General features: G+C 35.8%; 2 protein-coding genes across 5 annotated transcripts in view; one reads left to right on the top strand and one right to left on the bottom strand.

Moving 5' to 3' along the window:
- The window catches only part of Ephrin (ephrin), a 121612-nt gene extending 105760 nt beyond the window's left edge, over nt 1-15852 (bottom strand). Inside the window, exons 1-4 of one of the 4 annotated variants that reach the window (XM_083041160.1) lie at nt 15564-15852; nt 15141-15222; nt 14603-14684; nt 13229-14285 (exon numbers count right to left, since the gene is read on the bottom strand). In XM_083041160.1, the coding sequence (XP_082897286.1) occupies nt 13229-13248 (20 nt within the window). In that variant the 5' untranslated portion in view covers nt 13249-14285; nt 14603-14684; nt 15141-15222; nt 15564-15852. Of the gene's footprint in view, nt 1-13228; nt 14286-14602; nt 14685-15140; nt 15526-15563 lie in introns of those variants that run through there. The other 3 variants (XM_083041157.1, XM_083041159.1, XM_083041158.1) reach the window with 3 other exon arrangements.
- Nucleotides 15853-18492: 2640 nt separating this feature from the next.
- The window catches only part of LOC145937414 (uncharacterized), a 192125-nt gene continuing 185245 nt past the window's right edge, over nt 18493-25372 (top strand). The window contains exons 1-2 of the mRNA XM_083040432.1: nt 18493-18783; nt 18891-18932. Of these exons, the coding sequence (XP_082896558.1) occupies nt 18895-18932 (38 nt within the window). The 5' untranslated portion in view covers nt 18493-18783; nt 18891-18894. The remainder of the gene's footprint in view (nt 18784-18890; nt 18933-25372) is intronic.

The raw sequence follows: 25372 nt of genomic DNA, 5'->3' as shown, positions 1-25372 counted from the left end.
TTTTGGTCAAAGTATGTATTATTTATTTTCAAACGTTATTTCGGCTTTTATATTATTATTATAATTTCGGTGGATATAGGTAGTCAGCTCGCTCATACGTATATTCATGTGCCTCCGAATAACTTTGAAGCGATGATATCGAAGCTACAAATTACCGGGAAGTCAACCACGAAACCCGCGATGGGAGCTCTCTTCTTTCCTCGCGATTTCTCCTTCGCTTGGTAACCATTTTTTCTTCCTCTTTTTTTTTATTTTCGTCTTATCCTCTCCGTACGGTCCAACTTTTACTTCTTGCTGTTCTTGCTGTGCCGCGAGATCGACTCTTCCTCCTTCTTCTCTTATACCTCTTGAATCTCGCCTGAGTCTTCGCTTCATCAGAGGTCCATCCTCCTCGATCCCCTTCGCTCGGGGTATCTTCCTTTCTTGTCCGGATTTTTTTCAGAAAGCGTTCGGTATTATATCGTTGACTTGATTACAAGCAATTTGATTACAAGTGATTCTTATGAAAGATATCTTACTCTTTTCTTCTACCATATTTGCGAATAAAAAATAATCTCTTTATTATGTCATCAAATAATGATATTTTAAGATTCACATACGAAAAAATTAATTTAGTTACCATGATTAAATTTTAGGTATGGTAACTAATATTTTTAAGCTATAGTTTAATAGAGAACTTTCCGTTAAATTATAGTTATAAACATTTATCATAGCTAAAATTTTTAGACATGGTAACTAAGTTTCAGGTGTAATATACCCCCCTAAAATGTAGCTAATATTTTTTTTCCGTGTATGATCACACACAATCATTATGTAGTAATATTTTGCGAAATAAGAGAATTCTCAAAATAAAAAGAGAGAGCTAACTATATCCATTTGAGACACAAAGAGAGAGGGATTACGGCAACGCGCAATTTAGGAAGGCATCGACGGCGTGTTACCCCCGTCGCGTCATTGTCATTTGTCATTGTCTCTTATGTTAATGTTCACCGGTACTGGCACGATGGTGGGGGCTTACTAATAGCGGTAATTAGCGCCGTGGGGCCGGCCGCTCCGATATACATCACTTTCAAGTCGCACGGAGAGAGAGGAGCTCTCTTTTCTCTCACCTACACCTTTCTTCTGCCACCTTTCGTCTTTCCTTTCTCACTGTCCGTCTGTCCGTCCGTTCGCAGTCTGGATGCGCGATGATTTCGCATACGTTGGCGAATCATCGCTAGATCATTACGAGCGGCGGCACTCGCATGCATCGATCCATCTAGAGGAATTGTTGCCGGTCATCGTCTGCAATCGATATCGGCTCTCGAGACACGACGGCAGTTCGTGCGTATTTTATACCGAGAGAAGAAGAGCCCTCTCCTCGCTTTCTTCCTGGCCCCCGGTGTACGAGGGAGCGACTAATTATTCTTACAATTTAGAGCTTGTCTTATTACCGGCGCGGTATTTACGCAGTCACGACGTTATGCCGATTCATGATTGCGCGGCGCGCGCGAGACCATGTGGGAATGTGTTTTCTCGTCTTCGTCGCCGCGTTGCGTCGTCGCCATCGCGCCGGTGATTAATATACGCGAACGAGCGAAGGCGCGTATACATGCCCTCGTACACGCGAAACTCGTTTAACGAGTTCGATTTTGCCCGGCGCCGCTAATTCGTTTTTGCATCTCCATTCCATTCTCGCCGTTAATCATTTTTCCACTCGGGTAACGCGCCACGAGACGTAGAGAGAAAGTCGAATTCGATTAATATTTATTTTTTTTTTTTTATTAACTCAAGTCCATTCTACGCTCGAGATAGGTGAGGGCGGATGGCGATGTTTAAATGTCGTTTCGATTTTTATGATCGGTACCGGAAAACAGTGGCCGCGGATAAACGAGTTATTTCCGTTATTTCAGATTGAAAATTATCTTACAATTAGTGGGGCACTTGCTGAACGCTAAAATTATGTCAAATCTCGATCTTGAGAGAAGTTTCTCTTAGAATTTGAAAATCATGGTAATCATGGGTACAATAAGGTATGGAAAGAATTTCATGAGAATTTGTCTGATTAATATCTATCACAATAAAATATAAAACATGTTTGATGAATTTAACTAAACTGCATAGTAAAATTAATACATATTTTATATTTTATTGTGATAAATATTAATCAGAGAAATTCTCATAAAATTCTTTCCATACCATATTGTCCCACGATTACCATGATTTTCAGGGTAAATTTTAAGAGAAAATTCTCTCTATGTATAAATTCTATTCTGTCTTATTTGCCTTGCTCGATTTTTAATAAGTTGCGTGCGCGCAGAGTTTTGGCTTTATTTTCAATAATTTTAGAGTCCTTGATAGAGAGTTTGAAGAAATCGTCGTTAATTAATAACAACTCATTACGTCGTTAGCGGCGCGCATCCGCGCACGCCGATGAGATAAGGATTCGCGAACGGCTTTAAACGTTCGCTGAAAAGTAAATTCACCATCGTGCGCGCGCCTGTCCGCCCGTCCTCTCGCGCCTTCAATTGCGCTTTATTTATCACAATTTGCTGACGTTGATGTATCGTTACACGGGGCCTCACGACACATACGTACCGCGCCGTCGCAATTTACATTGGCCATCTCTCAATGTAACCGTCTTACTTAACGACCGGCTAAGAGGCACGAAGGTGTGCTTCCTCTCCCATCCTTTCCGCGCGGAAGAAAATCCCTCGTCCATTGAGTTTTCATTCGGCATACGATAGTGCCTTTGAAAGCATCATGCGATATGCTTATCGCGTCTTCTTTTCTGCTTTATACAACAGGCTTTGACGCGTTTAATGCACATATCGTAAAAATATAGGAAAGTGTTTCTTACGCGCGCAATTAATCGTGAGGAAATATCGCGTCGCTATTTCAAAAGGACTAATAGACGTTTATTCTCGAAGGATATTGTCAGAGATAGCTCCTTATGACTTTCTGCTTATTACATAGCTGCGATGAATATATGTACGCATCTCTATCTCGAGGATACTCGGAAACTTTGCTTTCATAATAGAGAGGGTTTATGAGTTATGACATAATGAAGACCTCGGGCGTAACGCAATGCGTTTCGTTCAAATGGCATTTTAATATTTTTTTTTATAATTGAATCAAATAACATTATTAATTGAATAATTATATTCAAAATATAACGTTTGTATTCTCTCGAGAAGGCAAAATAATACAGAAAAAAAATCTCCACGTATGTCGAAGTACGACGACAAGCGTGAGCTCGTCGAGAGTCTCTCGTTATCGTAAGACTTACTTTTCTTCGTCAAAACGCGCCATCATAACAGTAAACGGTCCTACATACGACTAGAGAATGAATATGAAAATATCGGACCGCGTATAAATTTTTTTTCCATTTTCTATGATTTTATCCTGCATTCATGCTTCGAATTTTTAGGGGCAAAATAGTGATTTTTCAGGATCTGATAATGATTTTTAAGACATTAGATTTTTATATTTTTGACTGAAGTAAAGTATTAAAGAAATCATTTCTTCCTATTCTACGCAATCCTTAATTTATGAGATATTAATAATATATTACTTCACACACATCGTATCCTTTGAGTGAACTTAATAACTGCGCAGCAGGCTATTTCGAGTTCCAAATCTGGCGAACACGAGAAACTTTTTCAGATCTACCGACGAATCATCGTCGGTTCATTAAATTGCCCAACTGCCTTGAGATTACTATTGTCGCAATTGTTGCTCGTCATCATTTGCAATTGATGCTTCGAAAACAGTAACATCTATTCTTAATATATGTCATGCGGGTTCCATGTGTCATTTTGTTCATATATTATCAACACGACATATTTACCATATGTATATATACTTTTATATAAATATATGTATATAATATTTTGTATTACGAACTTTCTTCAAAGTTTAGAAGACAAACAAAAACAGAATTACTTTTATCAATTAGTATTATTTTTTTTTCCAAATTATTTTATATTAACCTATTAAATTATTTTATATTAATCTATTTTCTCTGCCTTCCGAAGATGCGCGATAGGACTTGACGATACGATCTAAAATAAAGCTAGATTCAAATATTTTATTAAGATAAAATTTTCCATTCTTATCTTCTAGTGAATTTCTAGCGAATGAATTATATTTTATATATTATATATTAACAGTGATGTGTCTACTGCTATCTTTTCGAATTATAAATTCATGTAAAAAATATTCTTTATAAATATAAAGAATATATAAAAAATTTTTTAATAATTTTATATATATATATAAGTATGCTCGCATGCGCGACTTAAATAGGTTAATAAAATAATTTAGGAAAACAATTATACTGATTGATGAAAGTAAATCTGTTTTTGTTTGTTCTCTAAACTTTGAAGAAAGTTCGTAATATAAAAATATTATATATTTAGTACAAGAAACACAACTGTCTTAATTCTTATATATTGTGTTATTTAGAATCATGTTTTAAGTTAAATCAAATAAGAAGAAAATAATCATAAATTCACGAAATTGTTGTATGGTCTATGGATTTATCATATTCTCCATAAACAATAATGTATAAGATTTTACGATTCTTTGAGAAAAAAATTTAGATTATTGTTATAATTTTTCGCCTTTAGCGAACCGCGATTTCGGTGACCACGCAAAGGCGCTTTTTCTTGCGTTCCCAAATCGCAACAAGGTACGCAGAAGCGAAGGAGAGTACCCTATGAGTAATTAGAGATAATTAATGGCTATTCGGTGGCAGATACGACCGTTTTAATTACTTGGCAAAGAGCTCGCATTTCCTTTCTTTCCGCCATTGATCCCACACGCCGGTGTCGATATGGTAACGAGAAATTAAGGGACCGACTTGATCTCTCAAGTACGCAATGACTTTCAACGTGTGGCGACCGAAGCCTCTCATTAATGGCGGCCGAGATAATTTGCGTGGATGACTTCGGTGTGCTTTCGTTCGACTCTTTTTCTTTCGTCGACTCGCTTTCGCGACTCACTCGCCGATATGTGTACGCGGCAACGGGATTTCTGACGCCCACGCTGAACGGGGCACGATGTGACGCGCGGATGACCGATCATTAGTTCACGTCTGTCCGACAGCCTACACACGATCCTATATTCGATTCGTGATCGTTCGATCTATAGACTCGGTTGTTGGATCAACATGTATCACTCCACGAAAATTTTTGTTATACGTTGTATTGATGTTTTGTGTAAAACTGTCATATAAAGTTATTATGAAAGAAAACAGGATATCTACTCTCTGGAGAAACCGGAAAACTGAGGATTGTCAGGCATTTTTTATCTTAAAAAATCCGGGAATTCTCATAGAATTTTATTGACTCAAATTATTTTTTAAAATTGTATCTTTGATAATTTCACTTTTATTTAGTACTTGAGAAATACGTACACTGAAAGAATTTTCTCTTAGAATTTACCCTGAAAATCATGGTAATCGTGGGACAATATGGTATGGGAAGAATTTTGTGAGAATTTCTCTGCAATGATTAATATATTTATCACAATAAAAATAATATCTATTACAATAAAAGGAATAAAATATAAAATATGTTTGATTAATTTTATTAAACTGCATAGTAAAATTAATCGAACATGTTTATATTTTATTGTAATAGATATTATTTTTATTGTGATAAATATTAATCAGAAAAATTCTCAAAATTCTTCCCATACCATATTGTCTCACGATTATCAGGATTTTCAGGGTAAATTCTAAGAGAAAATTCTCTTTGTGTATATGTCTAACGTATCGTTGCAATTTTTATTAAAATCTCATGTGATTCTTTATTGATGATTTCTTTTCAGTGTCATGGTTTTATGTAAGTTTCATAGAAAATATTCATTTTTTAATAATATTTAAATAAATTAATACTCCTATTGTCCAAATATTATTAATTTCACGATTAATAAATTAATATTAAATGTTAGAAAAACTGCATTCTTGATATTTTTAATTTTCTTACGAGATTTGAGTAAGACATCCTAGAAAAACATACAGAATCTTTAATTTTTTAAATTTCTATAGATACAATAATAGTTATATTAAAAATATGATTGGAAATAATAATGCTAACTATAGAAAGAGAAGGAGACTGAATATTCTATTTCTATTTTTTCTTTTCTAAGAAAAAGCGATTTAAATAAAGAACTATTTATAAAATTAAGAAAATGAAGAAAAAATAAACGTGTAGTCTACGATATCGTAGTCAGAAAGATAATGTATGCAATACGATAAGCCATGTTCGTGACATGAATGTGATAAGGGAACGCACTTTTCATTGTGGCGATGTACGACGAGAGAGAGAGAGAGAGAGAGAGAGAGAGAGAGAGAGAGAGAGAGAGAGAGAGAGAGAGAGAGAGAGAGTCACGCAGGACGTCATTTGTCGAAGGAATGATTCTTTTTACGGAACGAGAAATTCTCGCGGATTACCAGACGTCGACGTTCTTTCTATCACCGGCGGCTACGCGCTGATGATAAATCACATCCTCGTAGCTAATTCGTTCACGAAATTCGCGCGACAACTCGCCGCGACGGAAGATGAAATGGGAGGAGGAAGAGAGGTTGAGAGAAAGAAGAGAGGAGCTCGTGAGTTTAATACCGTTAGTATAACGAGAGGAGGCCCCCGGTTATCAGGCTGCGATCGGCCAATACTGCCGGCGAATAAATGAAGAGGCGCAGATCCGAGGCGAAATCATTACAGTAACGAGACATTAAGCAGATAAGAGAACAGACGCCGGCCTTCGGCTCGTATCTATCGCGCGCTGCAAAAAAATGCACGTGTGTGTGAGTTTGTAACTTATAGGCGGGGAATATATATATATATATATATACATGTATATGTATGTGCTGCGCGGAATGGAATTTTCGTTATTAAAATACGCTTCTCCTTTTCGGCCGCGCGAGTAAAATTGTTCGTTAACATGTAACAGCTGATTGGTCCCGCATCTTTGATGCGCATCGCGGCGCTTCTTCTTCGACGTATTCGACGCTGCAAACTGTTCGTATGTGCATCCGCGATATGCGCTATTAAGCCGTATTAGCATGCCGTTAGATCCGCGATTACATTGTGCGTCGCGCGATCGCGATCGCATTTAATGGTTTAGAGAGAGCGACAGGACTCTCCGAAGGAAATCCTTGACGTTATAAGTCAGAGAGGTTGACGCGATCCGGTTCCTGATGGTATAGATAATGCGCGCAGATATTGAAAGTCGAAGTAAACTCTATGATTAGCGGGGAGCAATTATCGACCTGTTTCGCTACTCATCATGACTTGTAAATCATTTTATCACACGCTGTTATTAGCGCCTGATATTAATGCAATCGTAATCTTATATGCATATATATATATGTATAGAGGTGTATTAATTATCGACCGATCGGAAAGTAATCGCGCAGAATGAATTAAATTCTACACCAGATTTGACGTGCTTACTAGAAATGCAACATTTGTAATAATACGCCGATGCGATGTTTTCACAGTACGGCTTACATTTTCATTCAAAGGTATTAATAGCGTGATTAATAACGTTAATAGCTTTTCGTCATATTATATTTCATTAATATCCTTTTCAACGTCAGTTACCTCACCTCGCTATCTGATCTCGTATTAAGATAATGACCCTTTCATTATTCTCTAGAGAAACCTATTTCTCATCTTAGATTTTCCTTCACCAGAAATTTGCTACGCAAATATTAGCGAACGTGCTTCATTTATAATATAAAGATTCGCTCGACGTGAATAAAATCTATTAAGATATTGGCCGACGTTGAAATGAATTAAATCACGAGTTAACATCGACAATTCGACTCTCGATCCGTGAGTTTTCGGCCCTAGGGCACACTCGTGCCGTTGGTTTATCATCGATTTACAGAGGTATTTTAAGAACGTAGGGCGGAAGAGGAGGAGGGAGGGAATAAGGCTGGGTAAAAGAGGGCCGTGGAAAGAGCGGAAGGGTCAGGCAGGTGATCTTGTTTGCTAATGGCGTACTCGTGTTCGAATGTAGTTGCCCCGCCATGTCCATACGTCTTCTGATTAAGATTAAAGAAACCGCGTATCTCGTCGAGCCCGCGCGCTTAATGTATTCACGCGCCCATGTAAAAGTTAAGCGCACGATATAGAACGCACGAAACCCTTTCTCCCTTCGTCGTCGACCGTGCACCGTATATCGATCCGGGGACTGCATTCACTCACCCGAGCCGAAGGCGGAAGGCGAAGTTGTTGTCCCGCTTTTCGCGTAATTGCGATCTATGTTGCGGCCGACGCGCGAGCGCGCGCTTTCATTAAGATTGTGGCGCCTCGGGCGTAATTGGCGGCGATCACGACAAAGAATAATTAATTCGTTTATGTATGCAGAGTGCGCGCGTGTTATAGGTTCGAGGCTCTCTCTCTCTCTCTCTCTCTCTCTCTCTCTCTCTCTCTCTCTCTCTCTTCATTGTCAGGCAATACCCGTGCACTTAGGGTGAGAGAAACCAATGCGCTTCCCTCAGAGTAGGAGAAGCCTTAAGTATGTCGAGTATCATTGTCACTTATTGACTAAAGAATTGAGATATACAACCTGGATAACGATTTTTCCCGTTCGATTGGAGAGATTCTTATCGAAATTAAATTATCGGTTAGGGCTAGGTATTATAGACGAGAAAAGTTAAAAATTCGATACTACACAGAGAGAATTTTCTCTTAGAATTTACTCTGAAAACCATGGTAATCGTGGGACAATATGGTATGGAAAAAATTTTATGAGAATTTCTCTGATTAATTATTTAGCACAATAAAAAATAATAATATCTATCACAATAAAATATAAAATATGTTTGATTAATTTTACTATGTAGTTTAGTAAAATTAATCAAACATATTTTATATTTTATTGTGATAAATATTATTATTTTTTATTGTGATAATGATAAATATTAATCAGAGGAATTCTTATAAAATTCTTACCATACCATATTGTCCCACGATTATCACGATTTTCAGGGTAAATTCTATAAGAGAAAATTCTCTCAGTGTATAAGAAATCCGAATGCTTATGAATCTTACGGCAGAGCTAATATTTTTAGCTATCAAAGCTAAAATTTAGGCATGATAACTAAATTTTAGATGTAATATACATAGAGAGAACTGAAAATCATGGTAATCGTGGAACAATATGGTATGGAAAGTATTTTAAAAATATGTTTGATTAATTTTATCATACTTTTAGTAAATTTTACTAAACTGTATAGTAAAATTAATCAAACATATTTTATATATTATTGTGATAGATATTATTTTTTATTGTGATAAATATTAATCACAGAAATTCTCATAAAATTCTTTCCATACCAGTCTCACGATTACCATGATTTTCAGGGTAAATTTTAAAAGAAAATTCTCTCTGTGTAGGGACAGCTAAAATTTAGCTACGGTGGTTAATTTTTTTCCATGTATAATTATAGATATCGAGGTGAAACGTTAGTCCATTTTGGAGAGTTCTCCTTTCTCTAAAGCAGTTCTCATATTTATAATAAAGCAGTTTTCATATAATGATGAGTCAAAACCCGCTTGTGTATACCTATAGCGAGAGTTCGATCGATGGCAATTCGAAGCCCGGGTCTAAACGCGCCCGCACACGTTCCGACCATTTACCTCCTCTATCGCTTCCAGCGAGGTCGCGGCTATATAGATATACACCGACAGATGAACGGGCAACAGGTGGGTTCATGCTGAATCCGCTCTGACCCATTTCAACGAGTTTCCTTTCCGCAGACCGTTATATAGAAAATTTCCTGCACGTTTTCCGCGTAAACTTTCCCGCAGCCGCCGCGTCGATGACAGCGGGACGGCGACTTTTTGCTTCGGGAACTTTTACCGCTGACACGACTACGCGAACGTCTGGAAAACTTTATTTCCCACGGTCGTACGTGCCAAAGCTCTCTTAAGAGAGGAAAACATCGCGGAGCTAATCTCTCTCGCGCGAATACGATATCGGGTCTAATAATAAGTTTTGATTTACATTGCACTATATGTATACATTTGTCAAAGTTAAATTCTTTCAAAGTTTGGTCTTTGGTTAAGATATGTATATATATATGTATATATAATAAACATGCATCCAAGTTGTTTATGTACGCAGAAAGAATTTTCTCTTAGAATTTACCCTGAAAATCACGGGACAATATGGTATGGAAAAAACCTTATGAGAATTTCTCTGATTAATTATTTAGCACAATAACAAATAATAGTGACCAGAACTCGTGATTTTTTAAATGTTTCGTAAAAGTAGATTAATTTAAAAAAATCGATATCTCGGAAACTATAATAGATAGAGCCATTTGGTTATCACGTTTTTTCTAATTCTATCAATAACTATATTAATGTTCCAAGTCTGATTATCAGAACTGTTAAAAAATTTTTATTCAGCGAGACAGAAATTTTTCGACGTGCGTCAAGGCTAAAAATTTCTATGTCCCGCTGAATAAAAATTTTTTTACAGATCTGATAATCAGGCTTTGAGCATTAATAGATATTGATAGAACTTTAAAAAACGTGAAAACCAAATGGCTCTATCTATTATAGTTTCCGAGATATCGATTTTTTTTTAATTAATCTACTTTTACGAAACATTTAAAAAATCACGAGTTCTGGTCACTATTATTTGTTATTGTGCTAAATAATTAATCAAATAAATTTTTATAAAATTCTTTCCATATCATATCTCACGATTACCATGATTTTCAGGATAAATTCTAACAGAAAATTCTCTCTGTGTATAAATAAATGCCCAATTTGTATGTTCACATGCATTATTTTACAATATAGAGAAACGATAAATATACGATTTGAAAGTACATTATAATAATTTAATCGAAATAATGTAATGTGCGCAATTTTTTTTCTATATCTTTAGTCGACACATGGCATACGAAAATAAATTTCCCTATGTCTATATATAATTTTTTCTGTCTTGTATTCTGATATCTTTTTATATTCTCGTTGCATACATATACATTTTTATATCTTATGCAATATGAATATGTGATTTGGCAAATTTGTCGCGAAACGTAATAATTTTCTTTTCTCTCCATCGTGCTCACAACTAAATGGTTTCCTTCTCTTTTCGCTGCGAATTAACGCCTCGATGGACGTCGACGCACGTCCATCCAGGTGGGAAATCTTTTTTCCTCGCGACCAGGTCTCACGCCGCGAGACACTCCGACCTGGTTGCTGCTCGTTGCTTGTATGATCTTCATTATACGCGAAATTAGTGCCGCGCAAATACGGGACGCACCCACGCGCCCGGCTCGTGTCTCGACGACAGCTCGGACAGTCCGGTCGCGTTTTTTCCACGGCCACGAGGGGAATTAACACCCGAAGCGAAGTATTCATTTCACGAGGCTGCGGAGATCTCAACCGGTTTATCGAATTTTTTTTTTACACGCGTGACACGACTTTACGACTCGCCGATTAATTAGGGAATTTATGAGCACGCGAAACCGCTAATGCACAAATTCGCGCGCAACCGATCATTTTCTGAAAGGCGATTTATTTTAGAGAAGAGATGAGAGAAGAAACATCGCAAGAGCAAGCACCGCGAGATGAGATGCAACGTGCAGGAGCGGTATCGAGCTAATGAATGTAGATTTCGCGCCGCGACGAGCAACAGGTATCGATAGTTGTCTATGCGCCGGGATATTAAGTTACCAGCGCACTACGTGTGTGGGTAAAAATATCATGTATATGACCGAATCTGCGATACGCGTATATGCGAGGAGCTTTGATTACGCAGTTTTCCACGAGTGTCTCTAAATATGAAAAAAAAGTTCTTTTATCCCCGAGCAAAGAAGAAATTTCGCACGAAAGATAATCCCGAAGGTAAATGTTTTACTGTTACTGTGTCTGCCTCCGCGTCTCCATAAGTATACGAGAATTAATTAATATCGTGAGGAATATCTATATAATATCCGTGATGAAAATGGAAAGCCAATTACCAGCGTGGAAAACTTCCTGATGAAAGCTGACTGCACCGGAGGCTATAACGAATCCATTTTCATCATACGCGAATTCGAGCGTGATCAGAAATCATATAGATTATATAATATATAAGACAAGAGAGAAAAGTATCTATGTCGCCTCGAAAAATATTTCTCGCGCAAATTTTTCTATCACGCGATTATTCGATAGATGTAAAATCGAACATACTTATAGCATAAGATCCCTCCCAAATATCATTCGAAATACGCATTTCATATCTTTCTTGGAAGACGTGTGATTTATCCGCGGTAACAGTTATTTCTTTAAAAATAATTTTACTAAACAAAATGGCAAAAAATTCATGTACAAATTTCATCAGATTAATTTCTTCAACTTTAGACTAGTAAATGTTCTTCGATTAGATTCTACACAGTTGAAAAATTTGTGTTTTCTTGTTAAAAACGGTCCCCGTTACAATTTTTGTGTTAAATATTTAACACATTCATGTGTTAAATTAACATATTGCTGTTGTGTTAATTGAACTCAAATGTTAAATTATTAAAATAACTGAAAAAAAATGTAAAAATAACACAATGTGTATTTACTTTTAATTTTACACAATAAATATGTTCGATATTATTAGTGACAAGATTTATCTGTTAAAATTTACAGAAAAAAAATGTTAATTTTACTTTATAATATAAGTGGGAATGATAAAATGTAAAATTAACAATTTTTTAGTTAATTTTTACATTGAAACTATGTTAATTTAACACAAAATTTATTTTAAGTTTACTTGAAGTTTGCATTTATTTTATGTTAAAATATTAACACAATATTCGTGTCATCATTTAACATATCCGTATTATATTAAATTAACACAAAAATTTCTGTGGACCGTTTGGGACATGTGATATTTGTTAAATTTAACACAAATTTTTCAACTGTGTACACTGTAAAAAAATATAATAAAAATTTGTAAAATTACATAAATAATAAGTGTAAAATTACACGATAAATAATGAAAATGTATACATTTTACACTTATTATTTATGCAATTTTCGAATTTTACATATTTTTATGTAAGACGTTACATTTTTTTTTAGTGTATTCTATTAACTTAAGATTAAAAATTGTTGTATGGAGGATGCGAAAATGTCTCGCAACGACGATAAACATGTGCATATTATAAATATATAAAAAAATTTCCATATTCGGTCGTCGGGTACAAACATGATCTAATTATGATGATAATTAGACTCACTCAGTCGTTGTCTGGTTCATTTATCTCTCTCCGTCCGAAGCTTCGATTATCGATGATTGATGATTAATCCCTCACACATGTAACTGGATCAGTCAATTGTCAATTGTTATCACTCGTATATTTAAATTTTAATAATCGCGCGATATTTTTTTCGACACTCCCGATGCACTTTTATTTATTCAAATGTCAACTTTTGATTTATTTTTACTTATCGCGGTTTATTAATTATCGCCTTGTCGAGTCTCTTATCTCTTTGAAAATCTTTTAACATCTTGATAATATACGTGTGAATCTTTCACACGTTCGCTAATTATCGCATAGCAATTGTCGCATATGATTATGTATCGCAATTATATATGTCGCAATTATCTCTCAGTTTATTCAAACAATCTTTATATCTTTGTCTCCGATAAACTAACTAATTCTTACTCTGTCTCTGAATCATTTTTCTATGTATACCGATCTTATATGAATTATTGTATTTGTTAAACTAAAGGGGCTCGTCCCCGTTACATAAATAAAAAAAAATATGTAAATGTATCACGAAACTATTATTTACGCATTCGTCGATCGTCGAATAGATATGATATACGAATCCTATATACGTGAATTTCAGGAGTGCCGGAAAAAAAGTATCGTGTATGTCGATACTTTTATCCGACACTCCCGAAATTCACGTATATGCGATTCTTATATCACTATTCGACGATCAACGAATGCGTAAATAATAGTTCATATTCTGTGATATATATATGCATATATAATTGCGATACATAATCATGTGTGACAACTGCTACGTGAAAATTAGCGAACGTGTGAAATTCACACGTCAATAATCAAGATGTCAAAAGATTGTCAAAGAAATAAGAAACTCGACGAGATTAATCGCGATTTGCTACGTTCGCGAGATACTTAACCTAAAAATCACGACCATATATTTCACTAAAGACGTCCGAAATTCAACTACTTTGTGCGATCGTGAACATGCGAGCTCGCGTTTATCCCCTCCACCGCGACGAGTCGATGTTTTTCGTTTTTGCAGTAAGGCACACGTACGCTAGAGATAAGAGATGGATCATATTACATATCCTCGCGTCGAGCTACTTTCACGAATATTCGAGTCAAAAATTTCTTACTTTTTCTGCGTTTTATATATACCTTTTCAAACACGCGGATATATCGTGAACGATAAATTGAATATTGCGCATTTATTTTCTTCCTTCTAACGTACAATAATAATTAATAATTACTTATCGATCGATGCATAATTAATTGCAATATTCAGGAGAATAAAAACGTCACTGGCTGAACCTCGATCAACCGCGATTCGCGTACAGATTAAACATTCGTCACTATCATTCGCGAAATACTTACTTTCGACATCGATCGCGATGATTGTCCAACATTTCCCGGCATTCCCGAAATCTATCGAAGCGCCATAACCGTTATCCGACAACTACGAGAGAGAAGACGAGCACGACTGTATTAAAGGAGCGCACACAAGCTAATGAAGCGTTCGTCGCGGAATCTCGACGCGGCTGTCAACCGCGAAACACGTATCGATTAAATATGGATTACTTTATCACTCGCGGGAGGCTGAATCGTGATCGCGACGATCCTTGGACGTTCCGCCCGACATTTTCCAAGCAACACTGTGACGTTGCAGTGACGTAACTGTAGGGGTTCTCACGTCAATCGGCACGGCTCGCGAAATCTCGACTAGGCTGCGTTCGGAAACGTCACCCGAGTGTATTCCCTCTCTTTCTATATCACTGAGAGAGAAATGATATAGAAAGAGAGGGAGTGCACTCGGGTGATGTTTCCGAACGCAGCCCTACGGCGACGCGTTGATATACATACATATATCATGCGCGAATTAAACCCTCATCATCATCATTCGCGAAATACTTACTTTCGACATCGATCGCGATGATTGTCCAATATTCCCCGGCATTCCCGAAATCTATCGAAGCGCCATAACCGTTATCCGACAACTACGAGAGAGAAGACGAGCACGACTGTATTAAAGGAGCGCACACAAGCTAATGAAGCGTTCGTCGCGGAATCTCGACGCGGCTGTCAACCGCGACACGCACATCGATTAAATATGGATTGCTATATGACTCGCGGGAGGCTGAATCGTGACCGCGACGATCCTTGGACGTTCCGCCCGACATTTTCCAAGCAACACTGTGACGTTGCAGTGACGTAACTGTAGGGGTTCTCACGTCAATCGGCACGGCTCGCGAAATCTCGACTACGGCGACGCGTTGATATACATACATATATCATGCGCGAATTAAACCCTCATCATTATCATTCGCGAAATACTTACTTTCGACATCGATCGCGATGATTGTCCAATATTTGCCCCGGCACTAACGAAATCAATCGAAGCATCATCGCGGTTATCCGACGACTACCCGGCTACTCGAGCGAGGACTGTATTAAAGGAGCGACTGTATTAAGGGAGCGCACGCAGGCCACTTGTTAAAGCGTTCGTCGCGGAATCTCGACGCGGCTGTCAACCGCGACACGCGCATCGATTAAATATGGATTGCTATATGACTCGCGGGAGGCTGAATCGTGACCGCGACGATTCTTGGACGTTCCGCCCGACATTTTCCAAGTACACTGTGACGTTGCAACGACGCAAGGGGGTTACATGTCGATCGACACGGCTGTATCGCAAAATCTCGATGCCGGCGACGCGTCGATATATATCGATGCGCGACTTCGACCGTCCGCGCATCAGCTATTGATTTTATTAAAAAATCTATATTCTCACTATTACAACATAGTTTAAATACGCGAAACTTTATTTAGTAACTAACTGTCAACTCGATTTACGTGGCAATTAACGTCTCTTGATTATTCGTGACAATTAACATTGCGCGATTGAAAAAGGCGGGCAAAAGTAGCGGCGAGAAAGACGGGTAGTCTACGGGGTTCACACGTCTATTTCGAGGGCGCTAATTGTTGCTCACAAACGCGCCAAACTTCCTGCGAGTGACACGACACGACGATATGTGCAGCGATCGTGACTTCGATATCACAATTCTTCGTCGAGCCAAAAGGTAATTTCTAATTAATATCGCGTGTTTCCATTTGCTTGCACGTACGCACAATCAGATTTCTATATGGATAAGTGAAATATCTCGCGTGTTCGATAGATTTCGTCCAACACGGCGGTTGTGTTTGTGCGACGCCAATTCGTTTCGAGAATCATCCGTTGAGTCTGTTTTTTCCGATAATATTTCACGATATGCGTGTCCCTTTTAATAAGGAAAGTATTTTGACATTGCGTAGTCTCGCGTCGAGTTAATTTCAGGAACGTTTCCTGCTCTCAGCCCCCGAAAATGCATATTTGCATGACCTCTCTCTCTCTCTCTCTCCCTCTCTTTCTCTTCTCTCTCTCTCTCTCTCTCTCTCTCTCTCTCTCTCTCTCTCTCTCTCTCTCTCTCTCTCTCTCTCTCTCTCTCTCTCTCTCTTCTTCTCTTCTCTTTCTCGTAATATGATATTAATTAATAATTATTCATTGATCGACGAAACGTAATTAGTCGCGTTAACGAAATATTAAATATATCGAAAGTAAAAAAATGTCGTTTTTTTCGCGACGATCCCGGAAATTATCGATGTGTTTTCCGCGTCGAGAGTGAATACGTAAATGTCTGTAAATACGTTACCAAAGTGTAATATTTAAATCGCATATCGTATATAAATATTTGCGCGCGGTCGTAATCGCGAGTGTTTACCCACGATTTATCCGATTGTATGTGAATAAATCTTCTTCCAGGAACTTTGCAATGAATGGAAATTGGCATCGATGGAACAGCAAATATGCCGTGCAGTGCCAACAATTGGCGAGTAAATTACTCTATAATTATTTTATTAATTCGAATAAAAATGTAACGAAATGCGTTCGAGATAATTTCAAGCTACTATTTGGAGGATTCAAAATTGTATCTCATCTTTTAAGCAACGAATAGATATTTCATAATTATATTATAAAAAATAAAATATTAATATAATATTATAAAATATTATAAGTACAATTATATATAATTATATATAATATAATTATCGAAATGCGTTTGAGATAATTTCAAGCTGGATATTCGGAGAATTCAAAATTGTGTCTCATTTTTTAAGCAAGGAATAGATTTTTTATAATTATATTATAAAAAATAAAATATTTATAAAATATTATAAAATATTATATAAGTACAATTATATATAATTATATATAACTTATTATATATAATTATATATAAGTGTACTTATAATAAATTATAGAATGTAAAATATAATAATTATAATAATACAATAGCTTATTAAAAAATATTAATAAAGCGTTAATTTGCTAATTATTTTTTAAAATAATATGTTATAAAAATTAAAATAGTAATATGTTGTAAATAAAATATGTTATAATGCTTTATCTGTGATTAATATTTTTGACAGAAATCAGCTTATAACTGTCAAAAATATTAATTTAAGAAATTATAACATATTTTATTTTAAACATATTATTATTTTAATTTTTATAATATTCTTATTTTAAAAATTAATTAGCAAATTAATGCTTTCATCTCAGATCAGCTGATTTTTGTCGAGAAATATTAATAAAGCGTTAATTTGCTAATTAAATTTTATAATAAAAATAGGTTATAAAAATTAAAATTAAAATAGAGTAATATGTTGGAAATAATATGTTATAATTCCTTAAATTCGATTAAAATTTTTGACAGTTATCAACTGATTTCTATCAAAAAATATTAATCGCAGATAAGGAATTGTAACATATTATTTACAACATATTACTTTTTAAAATTTTATAACCTATATTATTATTTTAAAATTTAATTAGCAAATTAACGCTTTATTAATATTTTTTGACAGAAATCAGATGATTAAAGCGTTAATTTGCTAATTAAGTTTTAAAATAATAATATGTTATAAAAATTTAAATAATAATATATTTTAAATAATGTGTTATAATTCTTTAAACTCGATAAAAATTTTTGATAGTTATCAGCTGATTTCTGTCAAAAAATATTAATTGCAGATAAGGCATTATAACATATTATTTGCAACATATTAATATTTTAATATTTTTAACATATTATTATTTTAAAATTTAATTAGCAAATTAACGTTTCTTTTAAGAAACAGAATAACATTTCTTTTAAGGAACACATAATTTTTGTTATATTTAAGTATCTCTATATAAATGTATTTTATTTGTTATTACAGGTAAGCATTACTGTTAAGCTGCGCACGAGTTTGACTGCGAGATTCTGCAGGAGTGTCGAACGTTGCTTCGTGCGATTATAATTTTTCGCATCGTTTTTTCTCATTGTGCAATGTACGCGAAATACGTGTGCGATTCACACGTCGGGTCGGGAGTGCCGTGTAAAGTTTCGCGTGTCGGGAGTGCCGTATAAAGTGTCGGGCGATCGTAATTATTCGTGTTTTCGCGAGTGTCCTGAGTGCTACCATGAGAGGAGGAGGAGGCCCGGGGAGGCATCGGGCGATACCAGGACAACTGTGAGGTATGCAAAATAAAAACATTTTTTTCTAAACACACACACACACACACACACACACACACATGTATATACATAATTGAATATACCTAATTTGATTATTTTGTTTTCAGATCAATGTGCTGTGTACTACAACTTCGATATTGCACCTATCGGTGAGTGAGAAATTGTTTATAACATTTCTATAGTGATATAATAGGGGTGTATGAAGCTGTTGTCTCATTTCGTGAAAACTTATAAATAATTAAAAGTTCTGGCTTTATTTTCAATAGTTCTACTATTGACTTTATTTAAATTAAGTTAAATTAACTTTATTATCAGCTAATTTCTATAAAAAAATATTAAGAAAGCATTAATTTGCTAATTAAATTTTAAAATAATATGTATGTGAAGCTGGCGTGTAATTTTGTGGAAACTCATAAATAATTAAGAGTTCTGGATTGAAAATAGTTCTACTATTGAAGATAAAGCCAGAACTCTTAATTATTTATGAGTTTCCACAAAATTACACGCCAGCTTCACATACATATTATTTTAAAATTTAATTAGCAAATTAAATGCTTTCTTAATATTTTTTTATAGAAATTAGCTGATAATAAAGTTAATTTGCTAATTAAATTTTAGAATAATAATATGTTGAAAATATTAAAATAGTAATATGTTTTAAATAATATGTTATAATACCTTATCCGCGATTAATATTTTTTGACAGAAATCAGCTGATAATTGTTAAAAATATTAATTGAATTGAAAGTATTATAACATCTTTCTTCTTTTTTTCTTTCTAAAAAAGGCATGTTAAGTCGATTCTCGCAAGTATTGTTGCATCTTTTCCGCGATGCTGATTGACTATCTCGATTAGCATTGTGCGTTAAATTCGTATAGCATCGAGAAGCTGTTATCGCAAGGCAAGGGTTGATAGTTTGATAGTTTGTTCAAAATAAAATAAAATAAAATAATATGTTATAAATAATATGTTATAATACTTTAAATTCAATTAATATTTTTTGACAGAAATCAGCTGATAGCTATCAAAAATATTAATCGAGTTTAAAGTATATTATAACATATTATTTAAAACATATTTTATTTAATTTAATTTTAAACAAACTGTCAAACTACCATCTCTCGAGATGACAGCCTCTCGATACGAATATAACTCACAATGCGAATCGAGACAGTCAATTAGTAAGCATCGCGGAAAAGATGCAACAATACTTGCGAGAATGGACTTAACATATCTTTTTTAGAAAAGGATTATAATATTATAAATTACATTATATTATAATTATAATATATTATAATAAATTGTGTAATATATTATAAATTATATATTATAATTGTAATATATTATAAATTATATTATATTATAATTATAATATATAATATAAATTATACATATTATTTTAATTATAATAATTTATATGTGATAATTATGAATTATAGTATATTTCTTATAAATATTGAGTGAGAAAGAGAGAGAAAAAAAATTTTAACGATTTGACACTGATATTTCATTCTTATTCTCGTTTGTGAACAATACATTCATCTAATATCATCGTCCAATATATTTAATACGTTTACTACTATCCGTGCGCGTGTTTCCGGCACAAGATCCTTTCCTTTTTCCGTTGCATTTGCAAGTTAGTTATAGACGATCGAACTTGTATCGATCGATCGTGCACAGTTCAACGATCAGTTAATCTGACAAAGCTCGAAGGGAGATGGAAATGTCCCGGGGAGACGAACGAAGTGCGGGACGTCAAAGAGGAGACACGCACTAACAAAGAACGACATGGACATAGACATGGGGGACAATGAGGACGTCGGGGAATAAGGAATCGTTCGGTGAAGACGTATCTCTTTGAATGTACGAATAGAATATTTTACCTAGGTGATCACACCGCGGCGCGTCTAATAGGGGCTCGGATCTCCGTCACGGATGTACACCAGGGCATCGCGAGGTCTCTCGCGTTTCTCGCATCGATGGAGGGTATATCGTTGTGTACAAGAGACGAGTTTGAGAGACTCGGCGGCCCACGCCTTGCACAAGAACGTGCTCTCTTTCATTTCGTTAAAAATCCCGCTCTCTGCCTCTTTATCGCGGTCCGGCTCTCTTTGCTCGTTGTTACGGTACAGCACCGCGAGCTATATTAATTTCTACACTGAGCATTGATTAATGCCGGTGCCCCGCGATCGTGCCGAGCATTCTCGAGCGACGAGCGAGACGAAGAAGAGGGTCGAAGGGGGCATATATTCGCGGATGCCGGGACCCGAGGAGGCGACGCGAGAGATCGCGTGACGGCCAGATATTTGTGGGACACAAACCGTGAAATAATAGAGGCACGCTGCGCCGCGATAAGTCGGCATCTCGAATCGTTCAACAAATCTTGGAAATACGGCGGGAGCGGCCAGTATCGCGAAAGGGACACGAGCGGGCTCGTTGCGAACTGGTTTCGTCTCATTCGGCGATTAACGTTAATTAATTGCGGTTAGGGACAGTCGCAGTATCGTCGGTTATTCCGTGCGAGAGAGCTTCTTTTGCGTGTCTGCCAAGTATTAGCGACGGACGATCGGACGAATCCGAGAGTATAGGAGCCGGTGGAAATATGATACGGACATAAGTTCATTATTTAATTATCGTAAGTGAATATAATACTGTAGAAGAAGAACATTAGACAATATATTACATATATCAATTTTGAAAGAAATATACAAATTGTTTCTTCGCATTTCAAAAATACATTATCTAAATAATTTTTTAAAAATAATAATATACGTTTTTATTGGTGAGAAAAATATATAATGTTTTCTAATAAATTATGCACATCTTCTTGTTTTGATAATCGTTACAAGTTCTATTATCTGTAATCAATTTACAAATACAACGGAAAAAGAGAGGGATTTGTCATCTTTTAAGTCGGCATAAGTTTTGTAGCGAATAAATATATTAGACAGATAAAATGTATTGATCGCGAATGAAAAAATAAGTGGAATATCAAATTATCGAGACCTTAGATAATATAGGCTATTTGATATCTATCTTGCAAAAAAATTTCGTTTGTTAATTTTCTGTATATAACAAAAAATCATCAAGAGAATATTTTTTCCGTGAATTCCAACACGTTGTATTCTGAATTAATCTGGCGCACCCATGGAGAGTCGGCGTACCTGATTACGACATGGCATACGTTCTTTCCGAAGATAGTCGGGTTTCACGCTTAGAATAAATTAATTTTTTTCGCGCGCGGCTGTCAGAAGACAACAGAGAAACGAACCGCATCGCAGAGTCGTCGGATGAATTACGATTGATTATTTTAAGTTTTGTTCACCGCAAGTCGTTCTGTGTACAGAATGTTGGAGTGTGCCAAACTGGCTTTTTTGCCAGTTTCGTTTTCCTGACTTTTATCTTTATTTTTGAGCTTTTTAATTGTTTTTCATAAGTATCCAAATTTCGTAAACTAATCTCGATATTAAGTAAATTAATATATATTTTTTTAAATAAATCATTTATTTTTTCACACTTAAGTCTAAAAATAAAAACGAATAAACTTAATTACATTTAAACCAAATCTGAAATTAATAAATAATATGATTGTTTTCAAAGATGTTTAATAGCACTTTTATAGAGCTCGTAGATTAATAAATGACTCTCTCTTTCTCGATCTCATAGAGCTAATGCTTTGACCGGGTATACCGCCAGTGCACGATTTACTTCGTGACCGTATCTACGATCTTGTGTTAAGTCAGAGATTATATGCTAACCCATATGTACGCGTGGTTTTGTACCAAACTACATAATGTTTCGCAACTGTAAAATGGATTTAATTAATAATAATCTAAATATCACTTTCATTTTTTCGTACTCTTGAAACTTTTTTGAAATGTACATATCTTTCATAAATAAGTGAGCAATCAACTTACTAATTTAATATAATATATTTTAATATAATATATAGTTTTTTAAAATCGTTTTAAAATAAATCTAATAAAATTTATTATAATATCACATTTTATATATTATGATATATCTGATAGAGAACGATATTACGATATTATAAAAAATAATATGATTATAAATAATATCATACGATTTTTTTTTTTTTTTTTTTTTGGAAGCGATATGCCCTCGCAGAATTTTGAATGGACCCCAATTAATCGTTCAATCGGTCAATTAACCGAGAATCGCACCGCTAATATTTTCGCACGGCAAACTTGCCCGTGACGGATCTATCATTAAGGTCTTACTCCTATCCTACACACACATTAACGCATGTACGCGTGCATCGGTGGCGAGAGCTCGCGAAAGATAAAGGATAGAGAACAGTAGCGGCAATCAAGCCAGACATCGGACAGTGACGAATGCCGCGTATCATCGCGTATCATTAGCCTCGACTTAAGGTATTCTCTCTTCCTCTCTCCCTCTCTGCGCATCCCCCTTTCATGTTCGCACACCTACGTCTCTCGTTGGCATTGAAATCCCCCGAGAGAAAAAGCGAGAGAATGAGCCGCGCATGGCCGGCAGGCGAACGTACATACATTCGCTCTCCATCGAGGACGATGATATAAGCGCTCGTTCCTGAAGCCTGAGCATGGAACGATACCGTAACAAACGTACACAATGTATGTACATGGGGCGCAGGTTCCGTGTACGTCGTCGGTAAGACACGGGCGACAAGTAAACCAGAGGGACGATATAATCTCTGCATATACGACTTCACTCTCGATTCTTTCGCGAAAGTATACGCGCGCCTTTCTCCCTAAAAAAAAAAAGAAAAAAAATGTAATCTTTCGCCAAGCGTGCTCTGTCACTTGGCGGTCCGCAATTTACTATCCGCACGCCACAATTTACCATTCAGAAGGTCTTTCGGCTTTCTCTCTCTCTCTCTCTCTCTCTCGATCTCTCGACGGAGGTATTATTAATTATCGTAGCGGCCGATGCACTCGCTTTGTCCATGCGAGACAAACGAGCGTGCGAACTCGCTCAATTACGACCGATATCGCGAAGTTTCGCAATTATATTCCGCGGTAGCGATATGTACAGGATTCTTTCGGGAAAAGCCATTCGCGATTATGATCTTACTTTTATCAACGGGTGTGCCATAAATGGGATAGCTTGTAGAAGTAAGGAGATATGAGCCGTAGACGCATTAAGAGGCTTGTAGACCTATTCTAAATTTATTTATACTTTATAGCTCTACTAATAAAGTTTCTCTAAAATCATCATGGAAATGTCCTAGAAACTATGCATTACAGATTGTGCAGCGTATCTTTCTTATATAATTTGCAAATCTTATTTTAGGAAAATGTTGAATGTTATATTCATAAATATTTTTAAAAATCTGTAACCGCGTAATGAGTAATTACAGAAAAAAGAGAAAAGATAAAACTATTATCTAATAAAAGCTTATATATGCAGTTAGGAATATGATGATGCTCCAAAATATCCTTGCACTGCCAGCTTCTTACAAGGATACACAGATTGCCCTTTATATCTGCTCATCATGAACGCAAAGGATATAACGCGATATTAAATTTAATTGTTATTTCGCGGTTTACGCACGGTCGGACTTAAGTATCGTTTCGTGTTAAGGGCCCGACGAACGAATGACGCGCTCTCCAAGTCTTTTTGTTTCTTCTCTCTCTCTCTCTCTCTCCTTTTCTCTCTCTCGTCGACGAATCTCGTATGATAGCGCGAGTCTCGGATGGGAGCCGGCGGGCGCATCCGGACGGAATGCGGCAGGAATTCAGGATGCGTCTCTCTCGTGAACGGTAGCCGAAGGGCGTTGATACGTCGAATCGGTATATAGTAAATGAAACGGAGGACCGGGGGCACGTGGAAACACAAATGGACGCGTGTGCGAAGCGTGTATGTGCGCGATAGTACGTATGTACAGGTGAGGCAGCCACCCAAGAAGTTTTCGGTTCTTGGTTAATAGCGCGCGATACAGAGAACGGCGGAGTCCTCTAAAACTTTGCCGGTCGTGGAGATAAGAGCACCGGTGGGAAGAGCGCTTCACGCATTCTCAGTCGCTTTCGTCGCGACACACTGGGATTCTCTCCAAGATTTAGCTAATTTAGTACTTAAAAAGTGCCCATAACGCCTGAATCTAATAAACTTCGATCATATATCTCGTCGTTTGAATTTTTCTCCGTTTCTCGTATTAATAATAAAGCTGGCTTCGTTAGAGCTTAGCTCTCGATTATGTCCTGCGCGAATACGCTTATGGCGCATATTAATTTGTGAGTATATAAATAAGATCCCCTTAAAGAAGGTAAGAGCATGATTAGTCGGATGATTTGTTTCAAAACATATATATTAAAATAAAAAACACAAAATAATCATTAGTAACAAGAGTAATAGAGGAGAATATTATATTCAAAAATATATATTTTATATCTTTTATATTAAAATATATATATATTTTTTTAGTACAATGTTCTTCTCTATTACTTTTATTAATAATGATTATTTTGTGTTTTTTATTTTAATAATGTGTCGTTTTTAAATATATTATGTATTAAAATTATTATTTTATGATACTGCAATTAGAAAATGTTAATCACTATCAAAATATCCTTTTATTGCCTTTTG

This window comes from Prenolepis imparis, unplaced genomic scaffold, assembly GCF_030444845.1.
Source record: "Prenolepis imparis isolate NDT839.2.m4 unplaced genomic scaffold, iyPreImpa1.0 SCAF_6, whole genome shotgun sequence".
Lineage (NCBI taxonomy): Eukaryota > Metazoa > Arthropoda > Insecta > Hymenoptera > Formicidae > Prenolepis > Prenolepis imparis.
The sequence above is the reverse complement of the archived record's forward strand: the minus strand, read 5'-3'. Positions and strand labels throughout refer to the sequence as shown.